This window comes from Cibotium barometz, chromosome 13, assembly GCF_041138505.1.
Source record: "Cibotium barometz isolate CiBa-2024 chromosome 13, ASM4113850v1, whole genome shotgun sequence".
Classification (NCBI taxonomy): Eukaryota; Viridiplantae; Streptophyta; class Polypodiopsida; order Cyatheales; family Cibotiaceae; genus Cibotium; species Cibotium barometz.
The window spans coordinates 28,628,410-28,640,414 of NC_141058.1; the positions used below are offsets into that span (position 1 = coordinate 28,628,410).

The following is a 12,005-nucleotide window of genomic DNA, read 5'->3' on the forward strand; positions in this document are numbered from 1 at the left end:
AGTTTCCCTGAGAGAAGAAGGCTTTATTTTTACCTTTTTGACTAACAAACTAATTCATGATCTCTCACATGCATACTAGTTTTGTTTTATTGAGATTGTTCTTCTTATTGTAAGAGAACTATAACCAACTCATCAAACATAAGGGCATTGGGATTACCCTTCATTATGAGCCGAAGTGTGGATGCAAAATCTTGGTATGATTTTGATGAAGTTATTAATAAATCTATGAGAACAATAGACACTAATGAACTACCTCATTAATACATGCAAGCTACTCTTTAAGATCTTTGATTCTTGTAAAGAAATCATCTATTAAGTCTCTCTCATTCATATTCTTGGACTCTAACTACCTGTGTAAGTAGGCCACTCATGCCTCTGATAAAGCATAACAAGCACATTCAAAGATTGCTTGGCAGTTTTACATGAACAAATATGAGGAATAATGCTCCTTTTCATGGAGAGTGCAATCAATTCATGTGCCTATGTATCATTGCCATCCCACCTGGCTTGTTCAGCTATGGGAGGTGCAAAGGTGGATGGCACGATTACATCTTAACTACTTTCACCATCCAAAGTACTTGCACTATCATGTGCTGTGGGAAAGATAGGGTGGGCCTCAATGCCAATAACAACATTCCAAAGCTTTGTAGCAACCAATACACATGATGCATCATATAGGACCATGATGGGTAGTTAATCCCTCCCATAATGCTTATCCTCAGTGAAAAACATCCCAAATACATCAACTTGTTGTCTACTAGCACAAGTAACGAATCTCTCTAACATAAAATACAAACACCCCAACAACCTCTAAGTACAGTGCCCATTGAATGTAACCGAGATGGTTGCTCTAGTAGGAGATCAGTTTGATGTGATGAAACCTGCAAAGAGTACTTATAGGGATGCAAAAGATGATGACAATGGTGATGATGCTGACAAAGCTATTGAATGAGCTCGAAGATGTGATGTTGCTGACAACACATAAACCTTGCGTGCACACCAACAAATGTATATTGTTCCAGAGTGCAAAAAACCTAAAATTGAATAAACACAATTTGAATTGACACTCCCTCTAGATGAGGCTCTATCAGCATGCCAAATGTATACTGATGTAGTGTAGAAAACCTAAAAGTGAATAAAGGCAATTCGAATTAACGCTCCCTCGGATGTTTACAAAGCCTTACACCATGTGAACAAGTCTTGAAACATGTCTGAAACAGCCTGATAAAGAGTAAAAACTTTTTTAACGTAGTTATACCTTCTCTACGTAAGAGGATAGATCAATTTAAGACAATCAAAAGAAAACCTGCTCGGATACCAATTGTTGGAGTGGAGACAAAGGTAGCAAAACACACACACACAAAGATGTAGCAAACAAGTAGAGATAGAGAGAAGCACAACACTCAAAGTAGATTGATGTGAGAATGAGTAAAGTACAAGTGAAGTGATATGATAAGATCACTTATACACACTTAGAAGAGTGCGTATACATGCACGAGAGAAAACACCTCCTAAGGAGGGAAAAATTGCCCAATCCATAATTAGCCTACATCAACACATCACTTCTTATAGTAAGATAAATTTTTGGTTCTATCTAAACGGCCCTAGAAAACAAACAAACCTTTATTCTCTCTCACACTTGGTCTCTGTATCAAAATGGTCTTAGGATTGAGAAGATTTAGTGCCATAAATGTAAAAACGGAGGGAAAGGAAGAGTTTGAGAAGGAAATAGAGCTTGGCTATGAGAAAGTTAAAGACTATACATAAATATTAAATCTTTTCTAGACAAAGGAGGTAAAGTGAGAAAACCCTCCCAAATAGTAGATAAGCATGCAAAAGTATACGAAACTCAAAAAATCCTATTGCTAAACAATAACATTTAAAATAAGATTGATTTTTTTTAAATCTAAAAACCTCATAATACTTATAAACATTCCAAAATGCACAATAGTATTAAAAAACTTTAGATACACCTGATTTGATGGATTTAAAGTTGAAAAGTCGTGTGGGTAGGTGTATGTTTTTAGCTCAAATAAAAAAGTAGTTTTGAGATTTTCAAAATTTTAGGAGATGTGGTCCCAATCTTTGATAAGGACACTATTAGAATTCTCCTTGATCCTAGAAGAGGAGAGAGAGTGACAATATTATAACCATTTTTAACACTTTTCCTTGATTCATGAAAGAGAGTAATGGCCCTTAAAAGGTCCCTTCTTTGAGTGTAAGTTTTTCCTAATGCGAAACATGGGTAGTTTCCTCAAAGGATTCCTTAAAGAATTGTGGAATCTAAGATTGCATGATCTTTTGCTTCTACCTCTTTCGATCAATGTTGTAAGTGGGACCACCTACCTCGATGATAATTTGAAAGAAACAAATTGGCATATGTGCCAACAAAAATCTCATTGAGCCTCTTGCTTGACAAGGCCCAAAAAAAAACACAAGGGAATGCTTAGCAATGTGACTAGAGGATCATAGTGCTTCACTTGTTGCTGAGATGCAACAATAGTTGTTGATTAAATCCAAGTGGGAATTATAAAATGACTCATCATGGTCCCCACAAAGTGTAAAACTCACATGGGACCACAATGTCTCATTGCGCGAATGGAGAGACTATTATGACTATCGCAAACCACATGGTGACCATGAAATTGGAATGCTAGCATTATTGTATTTCTTGAAATTTATAAAGGTCAAGAATGCTAAGCCATCTTGGATGGTGGAGCAAGAGTTAGCATCCTAAAGAAAATATTGTTGGGAAGAATTGGGAAAAACCACCCTTGCACAAAGCCACTTTAGTGGTGAAACTAGTAGATGAAACAAGAGTGTGTATGGCATAATCTCCCTACATGTGCGAGCCTCAACTCTATCTCCCACGGGATCTTAAAGACCCTTGTCGGGTTAAATCAATGGATGCCATTGATCAAAATCGTGATGCCTTTTTTGGGCCATCGGATAAAGTAAACTCAGACAAGTAAACCACCAACGAGTAAACTACAAAAAACTAAAAAAATTCCATCTTAGTTTACGTTATAGTTTACTAAGCGATCATAGTAAGTAAACTACATCATGGGATAAGGGTGACTTTGCGTTTGGGACTTAGAAAAATTTGGAGCAAGATGTTATGTGCAAAAGAGAATTTGAACTCGAGACCTTGAGTTTCCAATGGAAACATCTTACCACTACACTATACCTTCAAGCAATGGAACCATGTGGTGTCAAGCTACTACATTATTGTGTGGTGCATGACATAGTTTACTTGTTCGAGTTTACTTGGCTGAGTTTACTTTAAAGATGGATGATCAAGATTTGTGCGTGCAATCCTCAATGCACGATGGCCGTGGATCTCACCCAACAAGGGTCTTTAAGACCCTGTGGTCTATAGTTGCATGGATGCACGAGTAGATTGTCTCTACATACGTGAGTCTTGTCTGATCCCCCTTGACTCAAGCATTGACCACATCTATATTTGAAACAAGCAAGAAACATTGAAGGTCAATCTCTCCACATGGAAAGCACTTCCCATGAATAGATACTTTCTATTAGATGAGGACTGCAAAACCTCAACTCCTAATATTTTTCATCAAGACCTATAGGATGAGCAAGAGAGAGAACCATGAATAGCCTTACTTGATGAAGATGATGCCAATGATTGGATAAAACTCCTGGCAACAATCAACATTCTTGTTGCTAGAACAATAGGCACTCAATACATGGATTCAAAGTAGAAACGCACGACCCATATGCCTCACTCTCAACACCTCTTAAGAGTGTCAGATAACTCCTTGCCAAAAACCCCACCTCTTAAGAGTGTAGCTTGACTTTCCATTTGGTAAAAACGTGAAAAGAAACCAAGATTGGATTTGCATGAAAGCTATGCCATGGGAAACTTGGGTTTCCCAAGGCCAACCCTCTCGTGGTGTTGTACACACTAATATCCGTGAGCAAAAGTTCAAATCTTGGGGTATTTCACACAAGTTATTGACATTTCACATAGATTATTGACACTATACCTAACCCCTTGGTTTCCAAGTTTCATATAGTCCCTACAAGTGTACACAAAGGAGGCAATCCTCCTCGGAGGAACCTGGGTGAGCAAAGCTGCATGATCAAATTGGCCAACAAAACAACAATCCTTGAGCTCCCCACCCCCTACTACCCTCACCCCAGCAAAGAATTGGCTTTCCAATCAAGGACACCCTCCTGCAAAGGTGGCAAACTCAATTACATCCATGATTATTATGTATTTGGGAGCTTGGAAATCACTAGGACAATCAATACTTACACACCACTATGATCCTCCTTTTTGATGAAGAAGTGAGGGCTTCTCCGACTGTTGTACTTCACACTGAAGTCCCATCCTCAGCATTGACAATCTTCTCCCAACATGAAGAGGAACCCTTCCCCAAACCTCAGCAAGCCTTGCTAAGGAAGAGCATGTACCTTGGAGTTTTTATTTATTTTTTGAATGTCTAAACCTTAGGATAACCTAAGGTCATATATTATGCTGTCTCAGCTGGCATTGATATATGCATCCATTTTGTAGCCTGCAAGTGTTGCATTGTAGGGTGTAATGGGGTAGGGACGCTTGCGGGGTGCCACATGGTAGTGCCTAAACCTTAGGATAACCTGGGGTCATATATTAATCCTTGTGTGCAGATTCTTGCATCGATATATGTTATCTTCCATTTTTATTTTGTGTGTGTCTGACTAAACCTTAGGATAACCTAAGGTCATATATTAATGCCTGTGTCAGCTGGCATTAATATATGTATCTTCTATTTTTTTTAATTTTTAATTTTGTGTAGCCTGCAAACAGGAGAGGGTATTGAAAGGAAATTTATTTTAGGCTTGCACCTCGTGTGTGCGGTAGGTAGGGAATGAACTGAGTACCTCTTCATTCCTGTGGAGTTCTCTCTTAACCAACCCACCATACCTTTGATAGTATATGGGGGTGGACAACTGTTCATGTGAATACAAACATGAACGTTTAAGCTTTATGTTTGAAGAAGCTTCTCTCATATTAGAGATCAGCAATGCCGAGCCTTCAAAAGCATCTTACAAGCTTCAGCACAGACTACTATCTCCTACCATCTTCTGCATGATGCATGCATGACTCGAGAAGGTTTCAAATGGTGGAATTTGCAACCCTAAATGCTGCCATTTGAAACCTCCTTGATCTCTGACAAGACACCATTCATGGGCTCAGTGTAAGTATCTGCCTGGTCCCAAAATGCTTTCTTCTTCACATCGTCTGCTTGCATCACTTGCCCATATTCTATGTGATTATACTGGCCTTGGAAGTTCAGTTGTACACTCTCCATGTCAAAAAGGTCCTCTATGATCTTCAAGCTGCTTGAATCACTCGTGTAGACAAACCTTGCCTTCTGATAAGTGGTTGGATCAATGAAAGGTTTCCATAGCTGCAAATTCCAAGCAACCCAGTACTACATCACATGACAAGGGGCAGTTCTCAAAAAGAGTCCAAACAAACTATGAATCCTGTTTTGCATTTGAGCAGCTATACCTTCCAAGAATACTCAAATAACTTGGGTGCATTTAGCATGATGGCCACAGCAAGCCTCTCCGGGTAGTGGTTTTGTAAAATGTGTGCAGTCTCCCGCACTGTCTTGATTGGAGTGCATTTGGAGAGTGACCAGCCCTCAAAGTCAATTATCCACAAGAATTTCTCTTGATCTGGAGGCAAATGGAAGATTGCGTCCTCCAGCGTGTAAACTAGCTGTTGCAAATGCCCGTCAGGCGAGCTGGTATTCTGCATCACCACAGATACTCTGTGAATTAACATGCATTATAACAATCTAAAGTTTGAGCAATTCCCAAGACATCAGCCAAAAGGACCTGATTTCTGGGGGTCATTATGGCCACTGGTCTCCCTAGCTTATCGGTGAAATTACCTCTATACATCTTTCCTGTTTCATGTTCAACTGCAACTTCTTCCTGAAATAACAAACAAAGACAGAGATGGCATCAACCATGCATGAATACTGATGAGTGCATACATGCAGGCATGCGCACTCACACGTATGAGAGAGAGAGAGAGAGAGATTATTGCCCACTGAGGTAGAATATGACCTATGTGAACAGTTATAAATTATGATTCATAGATTGTGCGGGTCTCAAATTCTAGGGAGTCTAAAGATTCACTGAAGCATATGCATTAGTCTTGGTTTTTGAGAGAGAAAAGAGAGAGAAAATGGCCTATCAAACCAAAAAAAGTACAATATGTATAAAATCTGCAATACAAGATACCTGAGCATCCTCTAGATGCTATTTCATCCGTATCATTGTTTCGCGGTTTCGACATGTTTCGTTTCTGTGGACGAAATAGAGGTATTTCGAAGTAACACTTGTCAAAACAAATTGGAGAAAAGTGAGAAATCAAAGAAAACGTAAGAAATTTCTCAACAAATTAGATGTGATGGAGGTTGAAGGTATGAAATTCGGAGAAGTAGGAAATGTCAACAATTGGGTGTGAAATTAGGTGCAATTGAGGTTGAAGTATGAAATTGGGATTTATAAATTAGAAAGAAGTGAGAAAGTAAAAAGCTGGTGGAACACTAGAAGAAGTTTCAACAATTGGGTGTGAAATTAGGTGAAATTGACCAAGGAGCCAAATTTGGGCTAAACGGTGTATTGACCATCAAGGTCGAAAGTATGAAATTGGGATTTATAAATTGGGGGAAAGTGAGAAATTGAAGAGCTAGTGGAAAACTTGTAAGATGTTTCAACAATTGGGTATGAAATTAGGTGAAATTGGACCAAGAAGTAAAATTTGGACCAATTGGGTGTGAAATTATGTGAAATTGGACCAAGAAGTCAAATTTGGAGACTTTTATACAGTCACAAGAGGCGTTTTGTCTATTTTGTTTTTTCATCTATTTCATCGTTTCATCTTCATGGGTTTTTTTATGGGGGAGAAGAACAAGAGAAGAAGAATAAGTTAAAAAAATAAAAATAAAAAAATCTCAAATTTGGATGGAATGTTGTTTCGATTGGGAATGTTTTGTTCATTTTGAAACGTTTTGTTTGTTCCATCCATTTTGTGTTTAGTAGGGACAAAATGGGTTTTCATATGACTATGATTGCAACAAAGAAATGAAATATCAAGTTCTGGAGATATGCTCCTCTGCCAAGGCTGCAAGCTCACTTGGCATCAAATAGGGCTACAAAGCCGGCAAAGAATCTCATCTTTTGAGGTCCTAGATGGTGGACTCTTGATGATCTCGTTTGGTTTAGATGTGACTCCATGAATCCTGGATGCCCTCTCCCCTATCAGACATGGTGAGATGATATCCTACAGCTAGCTAATGCAATCCATATGGGCATGTGACATATGCCTGTGGAGGTATCCCGGGCTCTCAATGAATCCATCTTCTGAAACTCAGGGAGTGTTGTCCTTAGAACCAGAGCTTTGTTGGAAGCTATGTCAGATCTAGCCAGATGAGGTAGTTGATCTCTTGCCAAGAGAGCTGGAAATCGGGAGTGCAGGCCATACTGGAAGGGGGGGAGGCGGTCCATCTGAAGGCCATGCTGATCAAATCAGCTAACAACCAAGAGTACCAAGATTGACTCCTGCGCTCTCAATCCAACTGCATTGAGGACTCAAGGGCCAACCATGGGAAACTGTCACCATCAAGCGTATGTACATGGTACAATGTAGGTGAATGTCTGGAAAAGGGTATCTTTGACCAGAGGAGCCCAAACTCTGCTAAAACAGACTCATGTGGCATGGGCGGCTTACTTCTGCTTAACGAGAGAGAGAGAGAGAGAGAGATTCCATAATGCAGCTAAGCCAGTTTGACACTCACCACCAGGCAGCCCTGTGGGTTGGTGTCATCTGCATGCTGCTACAAATGGTTAATCAATGTCAGCGAGAAGCCCTATGAAAAGGGCCTTCATACTCCTTTTGAACTCACGTGTAGGCCACTTTGCCAACTGGCTTGCAGCTTGCCAAGTGCCAATTAGCCAACCCATTCCAAATGATTGGCCCCACCACATCCCCCCGTACCCCCCCGCCGCGCCCGCCCCCGCCCCCTCCTCTTTCAGCAGCTTTGATGAGCCATAGTTTTAATCTACCCAAAAGTGATTACTGGGCAGGCATTCATGATAAGGCTAGGTGTCACATGCAAAAGCTCTGGGAGTCTTCTTTCAGCCCTAAACACCATCCTGGAACATGCTTGATGCAAAACCGATATAGAGGAGAGAGAGAGAGAGAGAGAGAGAGAGAGAGAGAGAGATGAGTATTCAGTATATTCATATGGTACAAAAAGGATGTACAATCTTGCAACCCTTGGCTGGCTTCATGAAAAGGTAGGAAACCTAACCTGATACCTATTCTAGGATGCAATCCTGCCTGTCGGCCAGGTCCTGGACAAATTCCAATGAATCTGCTGCAGCCAACAGGTGTCTTTTCCCCTTCATGCGCTGGCCGACAGCCTCCCCCGTCCACCACCAGTCTTTCCCTGCCCATACCACCAACATATGCTCCTGATCTGGTTCTAATCTCATTCTTTATCTTGCTGCCCCTTCAGGATTTATCATGGGATTAGTTTGCACATGACATCCCCCTCTGCTAAACTTGATGACAGGATTCCAAAATCTATTCTTGGATGACTGTCATCATCCCATTGTCTATTCACGGAGTCCCAACTTGTAATTCTTCCCTTCCTGGCAACCTTTTCATTGAAAACCATGCCTGGTCTCCAAATCCACTCGTCTGATAAAGATCTATGCATTTTTTCCATCCTGTCCCCTTTCCCTTCATGCCCTGTCCCTGAACACTTTCTCTGGTCTTCTTTTCCTGAGTATTAAGTGTGGCATTCTCACTCCACCCCTTGGAGGATCACCCTCCCTTGGAACTGTTGCCTGAGAGCCTTTCTTGGTGAGCCCCAAGTGGCACCCGGCTCACAGGACTGCCATTCCCCTTGGGTCTTGCGGAACACCACCAAACAACCTCCTAGGAACTTCTTCCATGTCTTGTGTTCCTTTCCTTGGGCCTCGGACCTGTGCACTTTCCTGTACCTTGGACCTGCACACCTTCATCTAGGACTGAATCAGTGGTTAGCCTTGTTGAGCCTGAGGTTGAAACAATGTTGCCTGGTCCCCACACCACCAAAAGATCAAGACACGGGTGATGGTTTCATCCATGCGCAATGTAGTACATGTGGGTGGGACATGGGAAGCAACAATATCTCAGAACCAGTCTGAAGCTCTGATACCAATGTCACATGCAGAAGCTTTGGGAGTCTTCTTTCAGCCCTAAACACCATCCTAGAACATGCTTGATGCGAAACGCATACAGAAGAGAGAGAGAGAGAGAGAGAGGAGAGAGAGAGATAGTTGAGTATCCAGTATATTCATATGGTACAAAAAGGATGTACAATCTTGCAGCCCTTGGCTGCCTTCATGAAAAGGTAGAAAACCTAACCTAATACCTATTCTAGGACCCAATCTGAAGGAAGGAACTGAATACCCAAAACGATGAGCAGCTGTGCCTTAAATAGGCCTTCGCAATTCCTAGTGGATTGGCCGACCGCTGTCGGCCAGGTCCCGGACAGCAGGTCCCAGACAAACTCCAATGAATCTGCTGCAGCCGTCAGGTGTCTTCCCCTTCATGTGCTGGCCGACAGCCTCCCTTTCCCACCACCAGTATTTCCCTGCCCATACCAGTAACATATGCTCCTGATCTGGTTCTAATCTCATTCTTTATCTTGCTGCCCCTTCAGGATTAGTCCTGGGATTAGTCTGCACATGACACTAAGCTATGACTTGGTTACTTTGGGCAATATGAAGTGGCCTAGAACTGAGAACAAGTTTTTGCTAACCCAAACTTCGAAGCCTAAGTAAATGGTACTCAGGGCTGCTCACATAGTAACTTGGACCGGCAGAAACGGTCGGTTCGGACCGGGTTGGAAACGGTGTTTCCGAGTTTCCGCGAGGTTGGAAACGGCAAGAAACGGAGTTTCTTTTGAATTTATTTTAGACATGTAAAAAACATGCATCCTATTAAATAAACTTATGTCAAGAGATCCAAAAACATGCATAGAGACCTCAAACAAGACACATCAAAGACTCAAGTGGACATTAGAATCATAACACTTAACAGAATGTAGATAATGGACATGTATGATGTCGCGGCAAATTCATGCGAACCATAAAAAACTGAAGGCTGAAGGCTGAAGCATACATAGCGAGCTGCAAATTGTGATCATAATACATCATACATATCAGCAATGATCATCAAACTTGGGAGTTAGAGGTGCCCACTGTGGCATTGCCAATTTTCAAAATTAAATGGTTCAAAAACTACAAAATAACCGACATGCCGGCTGCCAAAAAAAAAAGTACGGAAACGGCGTTTCCGCCGGTCTGTCGTTTCCGGAAACGGCCGAACCGTTTCCAGAGGGCGGAAACGCCGTTTCTGGTTACTATGGCTGCTCATAAGCAGGTTTCCTGGATGGACACCACGGGACAAGGACCTGGATCTAACCTTGACCAAGCTCTAGCCACACACTCCAATAGTGGGCTTTGGTAGTAAGGGACACCCCTGTTTGGGAACTTCTTGGCTTGATGGCAGTAAAGCCTCTGGCGCAGGGATTCTCCAAAAGGAGCTATGGTTATCTAAATTCTAATGCTATGGTCTTTTCTAGTGATATATATCTGTGGGCAGGCTTGCCTGTTGAGATATTGCGTGGAAACACCAAGGCAGGGGATGACTCACAGACCAACAGTTGTTACAAGGGCCTGCCTCCTGGATATGGGCCTGGCCAGGATGCAACCTCCTCCAGGACATGTTTAGCCCTTGGACAAGATGACTACAAAGAGAAACAGCTGGTGAAATTTCCAGGACATATGTAGAGAAAGCATACACGTGTGTGTCAAAATTTCCAGTAACTGAGATTGTGGTGCTTATTACCCATCTTATATCCTCGGGTTTATATGAATATCTCCACTTGAGGGTCTCTTTCAGCATAATCTTGGCCCTTCTCACATTCCAATTTCTGGCTTGCAAGTAGCGTCTCAAGCATGCATCAGAGCAATACAACTTTTCCCGACCATTACAAGAACCTAGTGCATTTCGAAGCTCCTCCACCTGTAGTTTTCACAAACAACGTGCTAAATCAGTTGTTTGAAGCGGTACACATTGATCCCAATGAACACATTTGGCTCTCACTTTTACAAAACCTTATAATACCTTGGAATGTTCTTCATCCAAAGTTTGATGTTTAAGAGGATCACTGCCCCAAAACATGCTGGCAGTATCTTTGCTTCGTGTGTCACGCGATGAGAAACTGGTTGTAATGTTCAAGCCCAGATCCTACGATTCAGCTGCAAAAATAGGAAGCGAACTTTTCAGCTCCTCATTCAAAAAACTCCAAATTCACTCACTAGCATGCAAAAACATGCATATTTGATGACATAAGTTAATTAAAAAAACCATACAAATCAAAAGATTGCACATCAATAAAATCCCTTCGCTAATCTGCAAATGCTAGTCACTAGTCTAAGTTCCACCTTCACATCACCATGGAATTATGCTACTACCATAGCATGCAGGAAAAGTGTGATCTATCAGAGGGGATCAATCTCACATATAGCTGCACTGCAAGTTCTCAAGAGTCATAAGACCACTCTCACATCATTCATCACTTTGCCTGTACTAGTCTGCTTGCCAGGCTTCAAACCATCTACTGCATCTTATGCAGGCTAGTGTTGCTGCATTGAAGTCATCTGCCAGCAAAGATTATGTTCAGGCTTTATGGCATTTAGAAAAGCCACCTCTATATCTTCACCTTTATATGTAAACCAAGGTGCTAACCTCTCCCAAGCAGACTTTGTCATGCTAAGGGCTATCCTTAAAGTGCATTAGCTGTATTGTAGTCTCCAAACAAAGAGAGAGGATAAGAGATGCTGATGCACCTTTTATACATCATCCTCACTACTACACTCTCAGTGCGTATATATTGAAGCTGTGGGATGGGTCAACCAAG

The 12,005-nt window shown here is 41.5% G+C and overlaps 1 protein-coding gene across 5 annotated transcripts in view; it reads right to left on the reverse strand.

Moving 5' to 3' along the window:
• Nucleotides 1-4,820: 4,820 nt before the first annotated feature.
• Nucleotides 4,821-12,005, reverse strand: part of LOC147632568 (uncharacterized) — an 8,241-nt gene continuing 1,056 nt past the window's right edge. For 3 of the 5 annotated variants that reach the window (XM_086807351.1, XM_086807349.1, XM_086807350.1), the window contains 5 exons: nucleotides 11,210-11,343; nucleotides 10,931-11,107; nucleotides 5,854-5,952; nucleotides 5,522-5,767; nucleotides 4,821-5,417 (listed from right to left, as the gene is read on the reverse strand). In XM_086807351.1, the coding sequence (XP_086663477.1) occupies nucleotides 5,145-5,417; nucleotides 5,522-5,767; nucleotides 5,854-5,952; nucleotides 10,931-11,107; nucleotides 11,210-11,266 (852 nt within the window). In that variant the 5' untranslated portion in view covers nucleotides 11,267-11,343 and the 3' untranslated portion in view covers nucleotides 4,821-5,144. Of the gene's footprint in view, nucleotides 5,418-5,521; nucleotides 5,768-5,853; nucleotides 5,953-6,264; nucleotides 7,940-10,930; nucleotides 11,108-11,209; nucleotides 11,344-11,606; nucleotides 11,835-12,005 lie in introns of those variants that run through there. The other 2 variants (XM_086807352.1, XM_086807353.1) reach the window with 2 other exon arrangements.